At 26.1% G+C, this 21049-nt stretch overlaps 1 protein-coding gene across 3 annotated transcripts; it reads right to left on the bottom strand.

Moving 5' to 3' along the window:
* Positions 1–693: 693 nt before the first annotated feature.
* On the bottom strand, positions 694–20602 carry LOC145842065 (gamma-tubulin complex component 6-like). Of its 3 annotated transcripts, none has more exons than XM_082949437.1 (30): positions 20383–20602; positions 18539–18705; positions 17808–17967; positions 17672–17748; positions 17514–17608; positions 16580–16698; positions 16206–16289; positions 15576–15786; positions 15260–15442; positions 14856–14980; positions 14255–14420; positions 13758–13982; positions 13238–13387; positions 11397–11569; positions 9746–9850; positions 9402–9598; positions 8987–9181; positions 7448–7618; positions 6809–7006; positions 6031–6092; positions 5798–5939; positions 5548–5643; positions 4981–5134; positions 4338–4461; positions 3595–3751; positions 2981–3151; positions 2704–2819; positions 1817–1926; positions 1475–1641; positions 694–1157 (listed from the first exon to the last, which is right to left on the bottom strand). In XM_082949437.1, exons 1-30 carry the CDS (start codon positions 20553–20555, stop codon positions 1069–1071), a joined length of 4362 nt encoding a protein of 1453 aa, XP_082805563.1. In that variant the 5' UTR covers positions 20556–20602; the 3' UTR covers positions 694–1068. The 3 variants fall into 3 exon arrangements, with proteins under 3 accessions (XP_082805563.1, XP_082805562.1, XP_082805561.1); XM_082949436.1 differs by having other exon boundaries at positions 5798–5930; positions 7448–7648; XM_082949435.1 differs by having other exon boundaries at positions 7448–7648.
* Positions 20603–21049: the final 447 nt, after the last annotated feature.

Here is a 21049-nt window from a genome sequence, read left to right on the forward strand (position 1 = left end):
TGCGACAATGTTCAAATACATTGGAATTAATTAGACTTGAAGCCATTTTAATACATTTAAATAAACCAAGTTTATGTAAAAAGAAAAAATTTGACTACACTTTAGCCTTATTTAGTTAAGACCATTTTGTGTTGATTTTTAAAGTTTTTGTTGATTACAATTTTGTTGATTACATTTACGTTTACTAAATCGATTAGTTAATTAATTTGTAAAATTTTTGTATATATACTTGTTGTGTTTTATTGTATTGTTTCAATTGTAATTTCCCTGAATAGAATTTGACGAAATATATTGGGAAGAAAAAAATTTGAGTGCTCCTTTATTCATAAAAATTTATAATTGTTTTGTATATGTAAGCAAGAATACTACTTTATTTTTCAACTAACAAAATAAATTAAAACCTTCTTAACAACAATTTACTCTTTCGTTTATACGTATTCATCTATAAAATTGCTAAGAAAAATCATTAAGCTTTAATTAGAGTTTCATTAATAAATTGAATTTTTTAAAAATTATAAAATATAGAATAAAAAATAAGACACTTTCAAAAAAGAAAACTCATATAAATGAAACTATAAATGCCTAAATACATTTGGAACTTTTTCTTGAAATATCTTAATATTAATTGAAATAAAAATATACTTAAAAACAAGTTTAGCATTACCAATTAGAATTCCATCGAGTATTGTATCGAGTATCGAGCAAAGAATTTTGTAAAACTAGTTGAAGAAGTATATCAGCTTGTTTTCCATAGAAAACCTCTGCTTATACATTTCACTAAATGTCTATAAAGCAACTAATACAAGTAAACTTTTAGTACTTTTAAAAATTAAACGATATCAAAGTACAAAAACAACATTAGTATACTAACTCAAATAAGGGGTTTAATAGTTTTGTTTATACAACTATTTCTAACATTTTATTAAATCGGGTCAACTTTCAAAAATTCTACAAAAGACTGCAGTACGAAAAATAGTCCAATAAATGAGCTTGCGAATAAAAAACATATTGCTAACATAAAACAGTTTTAGTAAACACGATGTTAAAAAAAAAGGAAAATAGCAGATACTATGAACTGTAGAAGTTATTAAAGTTAAGTCTAATCAAGAAGTCATCTAAGTGAGGCTGGTATCCTTTTTCCACAAGACTGCTTACAACTGAAAAAATATAACTTCAAAATATAAAACTTTGTGAAAGTACCTTATATTAATAGTTTCATAAGCTTTACAAGTATCTTACATTTAACTAGATGGAAATTATACTAATTATATCTTTAATAAAACTTTGTACTCTATTAATTTTGATAAGGGTTGCCAGAATTCCAGCAAACACAATTCTGAATACTTGCTAGTTTTAACTTAAACTGTCATTCTCGAATAATTTTTGGCTATGCGATTATCGCCATAATGGCAACTACGCTTCTAACTGTATTTAACAAAATTTAAATACAGTGTCAAGTATAACCAAAACAAACTTTTAAACAGAAAGTGTGAAACGTTTTTGAAGTCTTGGTAAATGTTGTTCAAACGAACGAGAACATCTTTGTTAGGTGAGGCCAGTTGCTTGCGGAACAACAATATTTGTTCCAGAACTTTCTTTATTACGTCCATGACTTTTTTGGCCTTATTAGTTAACAAGCACCTAAATTTTGATAACAAAATTTTATCTAACTCCGCTGCATATATACAATTTTAAGAAAGAAAATTCCAAATTTAAGTTTTTTAAATAGTTATAATAAACAAACTTTTAAGAACAACAGTTTCGAACCATGTTAAATTAACTTTAAAATTAAGTTTTTTAATTGATCAAAATATACCTTAACAAGCATTTATTGACGTATTCTCCATGTGTTAAATGTAAATCTTCCAAATTGTTAACTTTTGTTTTGATGTTTTCGCAAAACTCTTCCCAGCAAACGTGTAAAATCTTATCAAAAATTATTTTAATGAAAAAGTTTTTACTCATTTTACAGTAAGTATTTTTAGTAAAAGAAAGAATTAAATATTATTTTATACAAGAGTCTCATCGTTAAGAAACGTCAATGAACCAGCATTTTAGAATATAGAATTTATTTTACAAACATTTTCTAATACCAGTGTTTAGTTATGAAACATTTGAACTATACTCTTTTCAAAATAAAGCAGTTGTACAGTATTACATGAAAAATATATACATATATTAACAAAATATATGTTATCACTAAACAGTCTTAGGCAAGAGTAATAGTTACCAGGGTTGCCAGCTGTTTTTGGAAAATTTTCTCCAGGTTTTCTAAATTTCCTCCAGGTTTTTAAAAGTACATAATTTTGGGTCTATTTCTAGTTTAAAGTTGAGTTTAAGGTAAAAAACTGTGTAAATTCATTGAAAGATACCGTAAAGCTACTTCAAATGTGTTTTTTAATAAAAAATATTTAGACGATAACAAAAATGTTTTATTTATATGATAGATTTTTGTGTCAAATCAAAATTTTTCTACTTAAAATGTAAAAATTGTTTAAAATTCTGGTTTTTTAGTTATTTTTGTTCAAAATTCCAGGTTTTTTAGCCTAAATTGTCAAATTCCAGATTTTTCCAAGTTTCCAAGTTTTTTGCCAACCCTGAGTTACTGTATAAAGCATTACAGCATTATTGTCATTTTTAATTTTGTTTCAGAAACAGAGACCAATAGCTCAAAATAAGGAAAACAATTGAACTAAGACTAACTTGCGTGGAAACGTATCCTTGCATTGTTTTGACAAAATTGTGCATTTCATGGCGGTAGATGTGCAGTAGTTTTATGTTCTTGCTGCCAAAATTGTGTTCAGGGCACAATCCTTTAGCTTATTTGTTTGTTTAAAGGTAATATGAAGTTTAAAATTTACTATTTAAAAACACCTTATAATCATGTTTAAAAATTAACTAAAATTGTGGTCCATATTTTGTTAATAATATTTTCAATCAAGAACCATTCTTGTCAAAAATTTATATAGTTAATGCTTACCGATGTTTTCTAATGTAGTTCTGATATCACGCAAGGCCCAAACAGAGTACTTAAGCTTCAGAAAAAAAGTGTTGAGTTTCGCGTACTTAGCTTTTGCGCTTGCTGTTACTATGATGTTGCACGGCCACTTTACACTGTACACAAGCTGCGTTCCTTCTAACGAACTTAAACCTGCGACAAAATAATGTTGATGTATTTATAAATACTTTATCATAAAAAAACTTAAATATGATAACTTAATTTCCATATTGGACTTAAAATTTAGTGTAAAACAAAGCAACAATTTGAATCTTGGTTTACTATTTTTGTTGATGTATACTCTTGAAAAAATCTACAAAGTAGTTGAATTTTAGTTTGCAGAAAAAAAAAACCTTTGAGTTTTTTAATGATTTAGTGTTTTTAACTATTCAGGAATTTATTAATTAGATACTGTTTATTAAGTCATAAAAAATACATTAGAAAGTCTCTTTTTTATTTTAACGCCAGTGTAATAGGAATATATTTGCTTGAATAAAAATTTACAAGCATAAAAGGTTACTTATAAAACTAGCTAAATATTCTTTAATTTGAAAAATTAGAAAGTGAATGTTAATTTGATGGTTGGAAAAACTTACTAGTTTCGTTGAAAGTAGTCTTTAAGGATTTTGTAGCGATCAACACTAAATTGAACATGGTCTTGGCTTTGTAATCACAGCATGAAGTAGCTCGATTTAACAAGGACTCTAAAGCGACTGGATTAAACACGTTTTTCAAATTTCCTCTTCTATGATACTAAAACATAAAAACATCAGGTTGAGCTAACTATCAAATTTCAAAATTTGTTATCTGTCCAAAAAAAACTACTTATATATGCTATCTACCTAAGCTTGTTAAAACTTAAAAAAAAAATTTTATAACCTTAATATTTATATTGCTCTTTCAATAACTTTACAAAAAAAAATCAAATAGCTTTACAGTTTAACGCTGGGATTGGCAGTTTTACGCAAGTTAAGGACGAGATTTCTTAATAAGAAATTTGTGGGTCCCACAACTTAGAAAAAAATAGATTGAAAAATTCATTTTTATGAAAAGCTTAATACTGGTTATATTTCACAAGTTATTTTGAGTCAAAAAGTACGTTGGGGGGTTCTGCTAATTGGCTGGATCTGACCTACGGGTCTTAGTTTGCTGACATCTGGTTTTTAGCCTATTTACTTCTACTGCCAACACATAAACTTAATTAAATGTAAACAGATCCATTTTAAAACTATCTACAATAAATAGCGTCATAAATCTGAATTTTTAGTAATCAGTAACGCTTCAAAAATGAGATATTTGTAAAAGAAAAACAACCTAAAAGCAAACACATCAAACTAACCATTTCAAACAGACCGTCGCTTAACACTTGTGAAAATTGTCCGTCTTTCATCAGCACGAAGCTCCGCAAACACTTGAGATGCGACATCAGTTTCAGGTCAGTCATGAAGTAATTGACAGCACACCTGAGGTTAATGATACCAAAAAATAAACTTAAGTATGTACTGTACATATACGGAACATCTATATGTTAAATCAAAACAAAAGAATATTAAGGCAACTCGTTATCCTTTAAATTGTATTTTTAAATTAAAAGTAATATAAAAACTAATAATTTAAAAATAGTAGTAGTTTTTCTATTCTACTATAATTTATAAACATTGAAACTTTAAAGATTAATCACTAGAAGTATAATACTATTTTTAGTTAACTTAACTAAATTACTTAAAATCCAAAATCCGTTAAAAACTGTAAATTACTTTGACTTCCAAAAACTAAAAATATATAATTTAAAATAATAAACAGTATAAACTAAGAAGCTCTCACCAAAAGAATCCATTACAGACAGTTTTTTAATTGCCTGAATCTATCATTAAAAATAACAAAAGTATCTAATAAAATGAAACGAAAATCGAGCTTAACATGAAATTTTAATTAAACATTAGTTACTCATTCTGGAGTTACTTATAAACACGAACAAAAACCTGTTAACAAGTTGGGTCTGCTGTACAATGGGACGAAGTATGCAATTTCTCATGGCTATGGGCAGCGAATAAAAATCGTCCAAATCCCCACTCAATTCTGATTTATCTTCTTCGTCGAAACAATTTGCTAATAGCGGCCTATTTTCTTCAAAATCTACAAAAAAAAACTAATATAATTCATATATTCATGATAACAATGTTCAGTGACTGATAAACTTTTTGAAAAGTTAAATAGATTAATGTATAAGAGCTATTATAGCGTAGATAAATAAATTGAAACTGCTTACAAACTAGTTTTCAACAAATGTACATTACATTACTAAGGATTACAACCTTAGAGAAATATAAGAAAATATCATTTAAAACATAGGAAAATTACATTACCAATTTTTAAGTTATTTGATATTTTCTTCGAAATAAAATATAATTTAAAATTTATAAAACATTTTACATTTGAAGTTTGTGAAACACTCAAATTTTTAGAAAGTACTTCAATTATTATATTAACTAAAAGCAAAATAGTTCCTGTAAGCTCAAATTTTGTAAAACTATGCAAGAAGAACATACTTAAAACTTTGTTTTCATAAGAAGTGTTCATTTCCTCGTAAGCACTCAACTGTGGTATGTTCAACTGGAAGTCTACAGGTTCTTGCTTATTTAAGTCTGAAAATTTAAACATAAGTAATGATACAAATCGATATTATTCACAAAAAAAAATAGGACCACATAAGGAGCTTAAGCAATATACAAGTATCAACATATCATTTTCAAATAAAAAGGCTTTTAAAGAAATTGTATACTTACGAAAATAAAATACCTATTTTTCTTTTTTCAGGACAACTTTTCGGATACAGAAGATTTTCTATTGTTGACTGCGAACATTTAGGTTTATTTTGAAAACTTTTCGTCATGACGTGAGCATCATTTAGAACATTTCTTTCCTCATTTTTCTTTAAACTCTGTAGTTTTTATAGTTAAAAATTTCAGCAAATTCAAAAAACAAAAAATTCATAATAATAATATAAATTATAAAAAATAAATCAAGCAGACCTGTACAGAGTCTCCACAGGCAATGTTGTCTTCAGTATTAAAATCAGTATGTGTAAAATAATCTATAAATTTTTTTTGTATAAATAAATATTATAAAAAGTATACAACCAAGCACTTTAGATAATTTTTATTAAAATCAACAGTAAAGAGAAAAACGAAATAATTTTTTGGATTAACTTATATTCAGCTCAAATAAATCTTTCAGAATTAGAATATATGTAAATATAATATATATAAATAACTTAAAAGTAGTTGAAAATTACAAAGTATACATTTTATAATTTACATAAACTTTCTTGTAATAAGACCCTTAAAGAAAAAGTATAAAAAGAATTGAAACTAAAAATACTGTACTTAACATAAAAACAATAAAATTTATTTTTTCAAACTTTTACCAAATATTATACTCTATACCAAATAAAATTACTTAAATACAGGTAGAATGTTAAGATTTATAATATATATTAGTAAAGGAAGTCAGGCGTTAGTATAATATTTTAATTGAAACTTAGATTTTATGTTAAAGTAAACTGTAACTTAGTATAAGTTCAATGTTAAACTAAAAACTCATTCATTTTAAATAATAAAAACTAAACTTTAATTATAAGTTTATAACTTTGTTCCAAACATTATTTTATACTATAATATTTGTTTTCAAACCTTTGTTTTATTATTTTACACTAAAAACTAACAAAACGCTTAGTTGTTTTAAAATATACTATATTGAAACTTTAAAACTTCAAATTTATAAAAAACATCTAAAAAAAAACTATTGTACCTGAAGGCCTCTCAGGAGACTCAAAAGTTACATGCTTGTTTATTTCTTGTTTTTTGTGCGAAAGTTGATTATCACCTTGCGCAAACGAGTCAGGTTGATGATAATAAATGAGGTTTTGAACACAAGAATCGGATGTGTGAGGTTTTAAACGAGGATTTTCAACAGAATCTGATAGTAACTTCGGATGTTTTTCACTTGCTGTATTTCATAAATGACTTATAATATTTAAAAACTATGTAGTTTTGTAAAAGCATATTGAAAAAAATTTTACAGAGCAATCTTTATGATGTTTTAATTAAAAATAGAGTTTTTTTAAACAATTGAGTAAAAAATAGTTTAGACATCAAGCTAGCCTGACGTAAAAAAAATTGCTCTGAAATAAATTCTAATAGAAGTCAGTCTAAGTTTTAAAATTTAAATAAATTAAAATAAGCTCAATATTTTTAAATTATAATGTAACTAGCATAATTCTTACACCGTTCAATTATAAATATTAATATTATTCACCGAAAACCTATCACTAATGCAGGATCACTGTTTAATTTCAAAACACAAAATAAGTAAATAACTAAAGTTCCAACATTTATGTTAACTTAGAGTTTATATAAAAATTTGAATACAAATATATTACAAACTTACGCTTCCTCAGAGACATCGCAGCAACATTTGGTTCTGGATTTTTCAACTCATTTTTAACAACTGAATTAGGATTATCTCCTTGCGCAAACGAGTCAGGTTGCTGATAATAAATGAGGTTTTGAACACAAGAATCGGACGTGTGAGGTTTTAAATCAGGTATTTCAACTGGGTCTAAAGGTAAATTCTTGTGTACTTCACTTGCTGTATTTTAAAGCCAATGTAAATTAAAATGTAGTTTTGTCTAAGATTAATGATATTTATGACTAATGAAAATTATAATGTTTGAATTCAAAACAAGGTTATCTTTCGAAAACAGCTGAGTAACAACACACTAGCCTGGAATTCAAATTAGCCTAAGGTAATTTGTTAAACTATTAAAGTATCAATATAATATTTATAAAAAAAATACTTCAAATAACTCTTTTATAAAACAATGTTTCGCCCTGTAGGCTCTTGAGTTATCATCAAGTTCTTGTTCAAACAGTATATTCTATTTGAACGAAAACTTAATGATGAATGAAGAGCCCTAAACTGCAAAACATTGATTGCATGATAAAAGAATACTTTTAAATATCAAATTTATATTTATCTCCTTGAACTCAAGTTAATCATTCTAATTTTTGCTCTTAAAACAAACTAAGAGTATACAGTTTAATTTATATACGTAGTGGTAGTAAGTTTAATTCATTAATGAGCTTTAATAATATAAAATTTATAAAAACTAAACAAAGAAACTTAAAATAATCAAAAAACATCAAAAAAAAGTTGCATGATAAAAAGTGACCTTTAAAAAATAACTAGGAGTCAGTCTGAGTTTTTTTATTTAAGTAAATTTGAATGAGATCAATTTTTTAGCTATAATGTAACTAAAGTAAAAAGCAGTACTCTAATTGTCCAGGGTTGCCAAAGATCGGGCTGAAAAAAAATTCCTGACTTTTTGATCAAACTCTTATTTAAAATCGATTCAAAAATACATAAACAAAGACTTGAATTGACTTATGTAAAGTTTTAAATTATTACTTTATACAGGTTAAAACAACAGTTCTTTTGCTGGATAAAATTATCTAACTTCCATTGCACTATGTATGATCGATGTATATGCAATAAACAGCTCTACGGGCAAAATACTTGTATCTCTACCATAGTAAATACACACGTGAGATATTTGAATACTTCAGTTCATTCAAAAGAATCAATTAGACTGTGAAAAAAAAAAGAATTGCAAAAGTTTTTTTTTGATAATAACATGAGCAAAATGTAGTATATAGTGATGATTAATTTTCTTATAAAGAGCATCCTACATAAAATTTCTTAACTTTTCCCGACATTTTTTCAAAAACCCCTATTTTTCCTGACTTTGTGGCAACCCTGATTGTCACACTCTACAATCATAAACGTTTATATTATTCAACGAAAACCTATTACTAGTGCAGTATCAAATTATAAAACTTTAAAATACAAAATTAATACACGGAAGTTTAACCTTCAAGTAAACTTAGATTTTATAAAAATTTGAATACAAATATATTACAAACTAACGCTTCCTCAGAGACATCGCAGCAACATTTGGTTCTGGATTTTTTATCTCATTTTTAACAACTGAATTAGGATTATCACCTTGCGCAAACGAGTCAGGTTGCTGATAATAAATGAGGTTTTGAACACAAGAATCAGATGTGTGAGGTTTCAAATGAGGAACTGATTCTGACGATATACTCTCGTGTGTTTCACTTGCTGTATTTTAATAGTTTTATTTTCGGTGAAAATTTTTAGAGAAAATAAAACTATTAAAACTGTTTTGTATTACATAAACCAATTTATACACAAAAACACATTTAAAAAAGCAGAAATTTAACAGTAAAAACTCACTTTGAAGAACACTGCAATTTTATACAACGTTAAACTAAAAGTCACTTAGTAGACTAAAAACAAAACAAAACTTTTAAAAACTTACGCTTCGCTAAAGGAAGTTCATCAAGTTCTTTTGGTTTAAACTCAGATTTAAGTGAGTCCATTTTGTTTTCGAGTGAACTAGTTAGTGTTTCGGGTAACTCATCATTTGAAGACAATCGTTCCAGCTTGGTGTTTGCATAACTTTTTCTCTTGTTCGCATTCTCAGTGAGCAGATTGTACTTGGCAATAATTTCTTTTCTGAAAACAATTAATAAAACATACTTATGTTACTTATTTAGAGATTACTTATTTATTATGTTAGTTACTACATACACTGTTTTAGAAACTACAATTTACAAAAACTTAAAAAACATTAAACAAGTACATAATCCAAAAAACTCTTACTTTGCTTCTTCGTGAAATTTATTTTTTTCTTCGTTCGGATGAAACAGTGTGGTATGGGAATATTTTTTATCAGACTCTTTTTCTTTCAACCTTTCATCAGCTTTTCTGCGGTAAATGAATATAATTTATTGTTGATTAAAATTTTATATGTTTTTAGAATTTAAACTGTTCTGCTATAACTTTATGTGGCACTTGCAGGTATGAAGTTTTAATGAATGAGATATAAATCATTATTTTACTTACAAGCAGTAAATAACTTATTAACAAAATATTTATATTTAAAGCATATAAAATATACTTTTTTTTAATTCCAAATAGTCACTTTTGTAAAGATGTGTACATATTAAGCTTTTAAAAACATATTTTTATATTATTTTTCATGTAAGGAAAGAATTTTACTTTATAAATTTGTTAGCAGATTAGCAAAATAACCATTTGTTGTTTTTTGAGTAGAACTTTAGTTATTAATTTTTTTTCTTTAATTAAACTTTTTCATAACTATTTAATTAACTTATTTTAATATTCTTTTATAATTTTATTTAATTTTTATTATCTAGCTGTTTATCGACTAAATTTAAAATACGTAAAGAAGCATAAACTTCAAAAATTTTACTAAATTTTTTGATTTCAGTTATCTTTATATTTAAAAAATATAAGATACATCAAAAATAAAAACTAAACTTAAAACATAAAAAAGTATTTCAAAATATGATAAATTTCTTAATATAGCACAATTTAAATTTATTTCAAACTATGAGTGCTTTATTAAAACTTAAATGAATCGGAATCTAATTATATTGTTTTTATTAGTTTAACAACAAATGTTTTTTTTTATAAATTAACTTAGTTTATTAAAACCTTAACCTTTTATATATTTTAGTAATTTAAACTGTTTTACTACAACTTTATGATAGTTCTTATAGGTATGAAGTTTTAAAGACTTTATTAAAATAAACAGCTTGTATTTAGAATATCTATTTATTTCATTTGAGAACATTTAAAGTAAACCTTCTATCTAAAAAAAATCGTCATTTTTGTAAAAACTTGACCATACAAATTTATAAAAACAAATTAGTTTGCTTTTAATGTAAGTAAAACATTTAACTCTATAAACTTATCAAAAAAATTTAAAAAATAAATATTTGTACTTTTTAAGTACAACATTTTTTTTGTCTTTATCTAAATTTTCCCATAATCAATATTATTATTTATCTAGCTATTTATCAACTAAATTACAATACTTGAAGAAGCATAAACTTCAACAATTTTACTGACTTAGTTTTTTGTTATCTTTGTGATTAAAAAATCTACAACATATCAAATAAATATATATTCAAAACTATAATTATAGAACTCTTAATGTAGCAAAATATTAATTAGTTTTTAATTTTGAGTGTTTTAAAATATACTAACTTTTTTGAAATTCAATTAATGTTTTTTTATTAGATTAGCCCAAAAGTATAAATTCATTGATTGACTTAGTTTATCAAAACCAGATTTAAACATCATAATAACTACCAAGAATTATTGAAAAACTTAAATGAAAGGTTAAAACACTAAACTTTTACATGTAAACTTAACGGTAGAAAAATTATTTCAATGATTCATAACACGATTATATTTTGTTTTGTGTAATTCGACTTATCAAAACCTCTGTTTGGACTCAACAGCCTGCTTTCTCAGACGATCGTACTCAATTTTTTTGTTTTTCACAAATTTCTGACGGTCTTCTTCAACTGCCTGCTCTATTTTTCCGACTTCTTCATCGTACAACTTCTGCTTCAACTTCAGCTTTTGTTTTCGATGCTTATTTTCTTCTGCTTCCTTGAAAATTTATACACTAAACTTTTTATATTACACTTTGAATTAAGTAAACTAGTTTATGAATTATGTCGTAAAGTCGTAAAAGGTTAGAGTTACAAGCAAGGTTTAATTTTTAAAATTTAAAAAAAAGATTTTTACTCTGTGTTTAAAAGCAAACATTTATTTATTGCCTACTTTAAGATTTTCTTGAACTTCTTCAATTTTCATTGATATTTCTTGGATAATTACTAACTTCTATTTAACTATGTGTATATAATGATCTTAATTGATAAATATTTGTAAGCCTATTTCTACACGTAGTAATTTTTTTTTAAATACTTCAAAATATCACAAAATAAAAATATAAATAACTTCTGATCTACTGGATCCACCCGGATCTTGATCAAAAAAAAATTATAAATAAGTAGTTTTTTGCAAAAATTAAGTATTCAAAAATCTAATCAAATGGTAGGTTTTTTTATAAAACGATTAATAATAATCTTAAAAACTTGTCGTTTTGGAAAATTAAGAAGAGATTCTAAAAAAAAGATTTCTGTCTATTTCTGGTAGATAATCATTTGTAACTGAGTTTATAAAAGTCCTGATTATTACCAGAATAAAATCTGGATTAATATATACTATTTATGAGATTAATTTAATGGACGATATTTTATTTTTATTTGAACTCATATTAAGTCAGCATAATAACTTTTTCAGAATTCAGAGTTAATTTTATGTCTTCTTTTAAAACAACTTTTTTAGAAATAAACTTAAACACTTTTTTTCGTTTCTTCATTATAAGTTGAACAGAACACTATAAAACTCTAATTGTAAATATAATTAAGGGCATAGGGGAGTTAAGTACTTTTTACATGTTGGTCTTGTTTTAAGATCTTTAACTTAGCTAACAGCTGCTTTTTACCGTTTCGTAAAATTTAATTAGTTTTTGAAATATAAGGAGACAAAGTCGGAGAGTTTAATAGAATCCTTTTGGAAGAGCCAAGTTTAAAAGGCAATAAAAAACTACTTTTTCACTAAAAATCTATCTTCTAGTTTTAAGCTGTTTTTCTTAAACTGTTTGGCTACAATCTTAACTTAAATAAAGCAGTCTTATTAAATAAATTTTGATTTTTTTTTCTTTAAAAATAAAAATTAAATGTTTTTTTTTTCTTATTTTGGTCATAAAATTCTTATTACTTCCACAATATTTAATTTAAATCGTTACAATACGATTTTTCTTATAATGCAAAGAAAATTTCCTTAAAGTTTGAGTTCAAAAGCTTAGAAATTAAAGAAGAAAAAGTTATATATTTAGTGATTATTTAAATTTTCGAGTAAAATGAACACGATTTTACATTTCATAAAAACAGAGTGATAGTTTATAGTTTAAATTTTCATATATAAGTCAATTTAATTTAAGTAAAACAAAATCTCCTGCCTTCAAGATAAGGATGGTGGTCGGACTTTACAACATGCCACGTGGTGGTGATAAGTTAGGTTGCACTTTTTAACACACAATATACTACTAATGCCTTACTTTTTTGGGAGAACACAATCTTGTAAAAGTATACTTAGAGTCTGAATATATTATTTTAAAACTATGCAATATTTGATTATAATAGCGAAAATTATAAGCATAGTATAACAAAAAAATGTTCTAAAGAAGTTAAATACTGCATAAAAACTAACTTTTTTAGTTTTTAAGGTAACAACTTCATTTTCCATAGCAATCATATAACGGTTGTAATCAAACCAACTTTTGTAAAGTTTGCTGGTTTTAGTCTTGGTAAATAGTATTTCTAACTCCGGAACTTCACTAATGCTTGTGCATATAAAATGCTGTAAAATAGATTATTTTTAATGGTACTTCTATAATCATGTTTAAAACTTATAAGGATTCGTGAGTAAAAACATAGCTATTAAAATTAAAAAATCCATTACTTACATGGAAATATATACATTTTCACAAAATAACTTATTTTACATAGTAATTAATATAAAAAGTTTATAATTTACCTGATAAAGTCTTGTTAAAAATTTTAGTATAATTTGCTTGAAAAATATGTTTTATAATTAATAACTCTTAACTTGAACGTTTTCCCAAGTTTGGTAATATTCATAGCAGCAGTCATACATAATTCTTTAACAAATTAAAATTTCAAAAACAGAAACAGCTCTACACTTTGACCATATCGAAACAAAAAAAAACCTGCGGGCAAAGCAGCTTCAAAAGTTCAACGGTCTTGCCGCACACGAACACTTGGTGGGCGAAGGGGGCGAAGAAGCGGGGCATGTACCGGTTCAACAGGCCCTCCTTCATGCTGATGTACGCGGTCCACCGCTCCCTCGCCCTCACGTGCCGGTACTTCTCCTTCACCTCGAACATGAACTCGTGCTGCCCGAACTGGCAGCACTCGCCGCTGAACACCCAAGCCTGCGTGGGAAATTGGCAAGTATTAAATGCACAACATCATTTTTGCACTATGCGAAAAAGTCTGACCCTTAATGTCTCCATAAAAATTTATTTTGATTTTTAGATATTTATTTTAATTGAGAATGTCATTAATTTTGTTATTTGAGTGAAACAATGTTCTACTGATAAATTCGTGAATCAATAAGTTTGTAATAATATGGCTTTATAACAAACTAGTTAACAAAAAACAATACAGTATAAACTATATACTTTCAAGAAGAAAAAATACAAACTCTCAACAACTGCAGGTAGGGTTGAATGGATTTCTTCAGCAGGTAGAGCAGCAGCCGGTGGTGGTCACGTGACTCGCTGGCTTCGTCGTGCAAGTAGTCGAGCAGCTCAACTCCCACCGGAAAGTCATCGTTCGGGTCTTCGAGTTTGCACAGCTTTGCCAAGTAGCTGCGTGTTTGATTTTTTTCCATTATTATGTTTGATATGTAATGAAGTTTTTTTAAGTACTGAAAGTTCGAGCGCACACCTTTCTTTCCAAATATTTTTCTTGCAATGTTTTAGATGTACTATGCATATTGGAACTGAACAGGCAAACAACTAGTTTATTAGAATGAATGGTCAAGGTATTCTATGTTTGTAAATAGGTAGAACTAGTACAAAATCAATGAGGTTTCGATATATATTGTCTACTTTTCTAGTTATTTAAACAGCTTTTATAAAATTACCAAAGTGTAATTCACAATTAAAAACAATCTAATTACTAACTTTATTGTTACGATTTTAACAAAACAGGTGGTAAACATTTAACAAATTAAAAATTCAGTAAAGTATACAGTGATATTGTTACATTAAAGTTAGTTTTACTAAAAATTAAATATGTACCTTATTTGATTTCCAAGTGGTTGTAACAATAGAGAAAAGTTAGTCAAAGTACAACAGTCAGAAACGTTATCTGAAATAATTTTTTGGTATCCGCACAAATATTCCTGTATGCCTTCACAAAATGACTGTAAAAATTCTGTATTAGTAAGAACTTAAAGTTTATCTCGAATATAAGCTATTAAAAGTGTGCTAAATTGCTATAATCAAACATAAATCAAATGTTATACATTGAAAGTTCTAAAAAGTAGAATAATTGTTTTAATAGAGAAATACTATGATAAGTTTGGTATTTCTATGATTCATTGATAATTTTTTTTATTTAAAAAATTTTAATAAACTTGTATTTAACTTTATAGAAACAAATAAAACATAAACTATGACATTACCAAAAAACAAACATAAACCTTGTGAATGACACCTTTTACAGGACTGCTCAGCATGGAACCAAGTGCATTGGAGCTGGACATTTGAAACAACTTCCAGTAGCAAGTGCCCCACTGAGCGAACGTCGACAGCAAGCTGTGAGTTGTCTCGGCTGTTATGCCTTTCAAGTGCACCGATGAGCTTGCTTGCATGCGGGACGCTTCCTAATAGTTAAAATCATGTTGTCGACATAAACGACAGAAAGATGCGAGAAGAAAGCACTTAGTATGTAAAGATGCAAAGTAATAAAACTTTAAGACAAGCATCAAAACATCCGTGAATCAAAAAAGAACTGACCTGATCGAAATAAAAGCACTCGGATTGAATTCCGATGCAGGCCAGTGCGGCGTGGGATATGAGAGTCTTTTCGTCGACTTCAGTCCAAACAACTTGAATGCTGGTGCTTTTGTAAGAAAGTTCTAGCGCGCACCTTTCCTTCCAAATTTCATCGTAAACTTGGCTGGCGCAGTCGGTCATGTAATACTTCCGCTTGATTTCACACGGAGGCCTGGTGACAGTTTTGTTCTTTTACATTTGGTAAAAAATGTATCACTAAGAGCAGACATATGGTGACTAAATTAAGTTTAAAACTATGTAAACTTACAGGCAAAAATATGCAGTTTAAGTGAAGTAACTAAGTTTTATCAAAATTAAATACTTCTGATAACTTCTTTGATCAATTTATTTCTACTAGTACTATTAGCTACTTAAAACAATTGATGCTTGACAAAGTGTAATAAAAAACATTAAAAAATAACCATTAAATTTAAAAATAGACAATTATAAAGTTAATATTACTTTTTATCAGAAAATACTTTAAACTTCATTCAATAAAATGTATTTTACCAGAAAAAAATAGTGATACCTTTGTTTAAGCATATTTTGTGTATTATTACAAAGGCAGTGTGTTAAGAACGCGTAACTTACATGCCAACCCTCTCCCATGACCTATATTTGACATCTGGCATATTTACAGTTTCACTCCAAACAGACACATCGTAGTTAGGCACTCTGTAATGAATTGTGCTAGTTAAACTTGTTTTAAAAAGAACTTAAATTGATTAAAAATGTTTAAAGTAGTTTATTGACAACGTACATGTAAACTTTTTTTTTAGAAATAAAGCTGCATTGTATTTACTTCATATATAATATACTTTACAATAAAGTATTAGGTTATAACTTTTTAGAATAATTATACTTAAGGATTTATTTAGTTAAACAGCATAATCTATTTAAAATAAAATCTAATGATTACTAATAATTTGAAACTTTATAAAAACAGCTATATATAAGCTATAAACCTGTATCCAATGTAAGGTTGATCGTCTTCAAATTGTAAGCCGCGTAATGAGTTTTCAAGTTGCTTTGGAATTGAACTTGTCGATGAATTTGCAGAAACAAAACCTTCATCTTCACTCGCCTGTGATCAATACAAATATGGATATTCTATACATAAAAAAAGTATTAATGTTGTACTTAAATTTTGACATATAGTCATAAGATAATTTTAAGTTGTAATATTGAAAAAAAAAAGACTTTAAAGCTATAAAAACTAACCTGAATCAGTCTTAGTTTTTTATGCTGAAGACCAAGAGTTTTAATATAGCCTGACTTATCCTGAGTAGCCTGGTTGTGTGGCAACCTCTCATATTTTAGAAGTTTTCTCTATTAACAAAATTATTTTTTCTTTGTTTGTTTATAAAATACTGTTTTAACAAATATAAAAGATTTGTTTTGTTATGCAAGTAAAACTTGCTGAAAAAATTGAAGTCAATTGTTTAAAAAATGAAAGATAAATTATAAGGTAAAAATACTTTAATGAATTTTTTAAACACCAACATAATTGACAATAAGAAATTTCCTGCATACGTTTATATTGGAAACGTTTTACAAAAACTACTGTGTATCAAAAGTCATTTAATTACTCTATTCTATAGAAACTGACTAATAATTCATGTTTAAATCTGTCATAAAAAAGACACAGTTAATTTTTGTAATAAATCGTCCTTTACACAAAGCAATAAATTAAATACTTATTAAAATTGCTAAATCATTTTCCAACCGACTTGTTTTGCTTGGACATACTATTAGAAAACATCATTTAACAACTGATATTCTAAGATTTATATTTTATGTATTTAACTGTTTACTAATTAAACTTTGATTTTATATATTTTGTGCATTAGTACTTTTGATATTTTATAAAAATTGTAAGTAGATTTTAGTAAAACAAACTTGTAAAGCTGGTTTTTTGTTCTGAGAAAGTAGAGAAAACGCAGAAACGTTAGAGTTGAAGAAAATAGAAGATTCCTTATTGTGATAACTTGGTGCTGTCAATATTTTGTTATTATTTAGTGTTTAGATACTAAGAAATTAAAATTAACATTTATTACCATTTGAAAAAGAAACAAATCCACTCGTGTCAGTATGGTTGTTTGAATTGCTTGAGTTTTCATTATGTAAATTATACCTGTAAAAAATAACTTCTAGCATTAAAAAAACTGTGAGTATTTAATAACTTTGACTAACCTCGAGTTAAACTCATACTGTAAGCTAATTGATGGATAGGAAAAACTCCCACACTCACTGGCTTTACTAAAACAATCTGATGAGTTTATGCTCTTTTCATCTGGTTGTAACTGAGCAAGGCTGAGAAGAACATGCAACATCTTCATGCAGGTTGGATTGTCTAAAAACATTTTAACTTTGATCTACTATAGAGAAACAACAGACAAAATTAATAAACCAATATTATCAGTTACAAAAGTATGAGAAACAAAACGTTAAAACTTTTAAAATCAAAAGTTTAATAATTAATGAAAAAATATATAGTACAATACTTTTTTTTCAATATTGCTTTTATTTATAAGCGTAATAATTTGTACAGGAAGTTAAAAAAAAACTGTGAAGTGCTCCTAATAATTTATAATTAGAGTTTATTGATTCATGAATTTATGAATAAAACAATTTTTCACTCAATTAATACTAATCAGATCCTCAGTTGTAATAAATATTTACTGAAAACTAAATCTTAGTCTAAGTTTAGAAACTATACTTAAAATCAATAAAAAAAAATGAAAACTGTTGAAAATGCTTAAGGCTACTATGAATTAAACTATTTGAAGAAACTGTTTAAGAGTTATTAAGTTAAATTAAACGTAATAGACAACCATTCAACAACTAAGCTTATATAACAAAATTGAAAAAAAAAAACACAATATAAATAGTCATATTACAAATCATAAGAAAACTGTTTTTACTTTTAGGAAGAGATTTGACCACATTTTTTATTTTACTCGAATTTTCGCTTTGACCCATTTCTAGATCAAGTTTCAAGCAAAAGCATTGTGCTACAGTAAAAGGATCCCATTCTTCTGATAAAAGCTTAGATAAAAATGATTGTTTGAGATGCTTTTCTTGTATTCTCCTAATAAATGAATGTTGTTGAATATGTTTAAACATTTTTAGATGAAAAGTAATCAAACTACTTTTGTAGTCCCAAAAAATAGCTAGCTAGCTAAAAATACATTTTTTTTAATTAAATAAATGTTTAGCATGTTGAACTATTAATCTAAGGTATTTCAATATGTAAATAACTAAACATAACATGGACTACAAGGTTTTGTATCAAATTGATCAAAATATACCTGCTCTCAAGAGAACTTATGAGACAAATAAATATGTAAACTTTTTTTTAATTCATATTAGTTATACATTAAATACAAAAATGCAGCATTTTAGAACAAATAAATTTAATAACCAAAGTAAAATTAAATTCAACAAACTTTGCAAAATTTAAAGTCAAATCAGAGAGTTAATTAAAAAATAACTTTTAAAATCAAATTTACATATATATGAATTTTAAACATTGAAAATAAAAATGTTGTTATGACAGATTATTCTAAATATTGCACAAAAAAATTCTTTAAAATTTGAGGTATTTATCTAAAAATAATGGGAGGTGATATATTTTTAAAGATTTTGATTCATTTGCCATTTTAGTTTTCTTCTCCCATAAGGAACTTTAACGATCTTTATCTCAATTTCAATTTGCTTATTATTTTTGAATTTTAAAAATCTGTAAAAGGTGATTTGTAGCTTAGTTAAGACTCTAAAAAATAAGATTGAGTTGTGAAAAAAAGTAATTTTACCCCCTATGCCCTTAACTAATTAAAAAATTAATACAAGAAAATAAAACCAAATAATTCTTTCCAAAGTTATTATGCAAACAGTGTTTTGAATGAGCTCATATGTTTAATTGAAACACTGTTTGCAAAACAAAATTTAGAAAGGATTATATTGTATTTTTTCTCCTTGTTTAAGTAGAGATCTTTGATTATAAATTTTTTCAAACATCAAAACACATAATAAGAACAAATAAAACAAAACACTATAACAACATATACTTTAACATGTGTATTTTTGAAAAATACTAGCTTGAATTAATTAATATATGTTTATCTGTGTCAGGGGTTGGTAACCTTATATAAATAACAAGCCGATTTTCCTAGAAAAACTTTTTTTGAGTAACTTTGTATATAAAAATTTTCTTCCATGGGCTATAGCTATTTAAATTATTTTTTATGTAGTCTATAAAAAACCCTAAAATATCATACAATATGCAACTACAAATCACAAGTAGTTATTAGTTATTAAGTTAGGTCTTATTATAAGGTTTTAACACAAAACTTTGTTTTTGTTGCTTTAAAAATATACTTTTGGCTGAAAAGTACATTATGGGTCACAAACTTTTGCTATACAGGCCACATTTAGTTTATCAACCCCTTATCTACATCATAAGTTTAGTTATTTTTTTTTACAATTTAAGTTAAACGATTACTAGTTAACTATACTTTCTTTGAAAAACATGCAAAAGTAATCAAAACAAAAAATGTCAGAAACATTCAAAAATAGTTGTTTTGATGTAAATATTTATACATATTTGAATACATTTAGTTAAATTTTTTTGTTTAAATTTTAAGTGTAGAGAAGATGAGAGAATGTTAATAAATAACATTATTTATAGTTTAAATTGTAAGTAATGTATAAAAACTTAATATACTATCTAATTTAGATTTAACTTCAAGCTAAAAAATATTCAAACCTGTCAAATAAAGCATTGTATATAACTTTTTTGAGCATTTCTTCATCTTTTCTTGGTTCTCTTTTTTCATCAAAGCTATACAATTCATGTTTTTTTAAATGTTTTGCATTTATTTTCACCAACTTTTTTGCCACTGCAATCAAGCTTACTTCACTTACATCTGAGTAATTCATTTTTTTATTTTTAAACCAATGTACAGTTGTGAAAAAACTTTATTTTACTAGCTGTGGAAAAACTTCATTTAATAACTATATAATAATAACAGTAATAAAATTTTAAAAATTAGTACTATTATTTTACCCATTACAATTTTGCAGCTATTACAGTTTTTATTAAAACACTCAAAACATACAAAAATAATTAAACAAAATATACAAAACTAAAAAACATCATTTATAAATATTTTTGAGTTTTGTGCAAAGTTTTTAATGCAAAACGTTTTCAATATTGAATAACAAGTCTTACACAAAATTTTTAAAGATTAAAACATTTTATAATGTTTGACTAAATTTAAATAAGTTGATAAATCTCAAACAAATTTTTGATAGGAACATGTCAATTACTTTATTTATAACAGATAAAGTTCATAATTTGCCTCACACTAAACAAAACGTTGCTTACAAACACGCCTGTTATACACTGAAATAGCTGTACAAGGTATAAAACT

Source organism: Thalia democratica, chromosome 8 (genome assembly GCF_965202585.1).
Source record: "Thalia democratica chromosome 8, ktThaDemo2.hap1.1, whole genome shotgun sequence".
NCBI lineage: Eukaryota > Metazoa > Chordata > Thaliacea > Salpida > Salpidae > Thalia > Thalia democratica.

What these genes read in the sequence shown, in the direction of transcription:
- LOC145842065 (XM_082949435.1), bottom strand. Translation starts at nt 20,555, where the DNA reads ATGAATTACTCAGATGTAAGTGAAGTAAGCTTGATTGCAGTGGCAAAA. An exon ending in TGCGATGTCTCTGAGGAAGC is followed by an intron (nt 7,649 to 8,986) that starts GTTAGTTTGTAA and finishes TTTAAAATACAG; the next exon opens with CAAGTGAAGTACACAAGAAT. An exon ending in GACTACTTTCAACGAAACTA is followed by an intron (nt 3,152 to 3,594) that starts GTAAGTTTTTCC and finishes ATTTTGTCGCAG; the next exon opens with GTTTAAGTTCGTTAGAAGGA.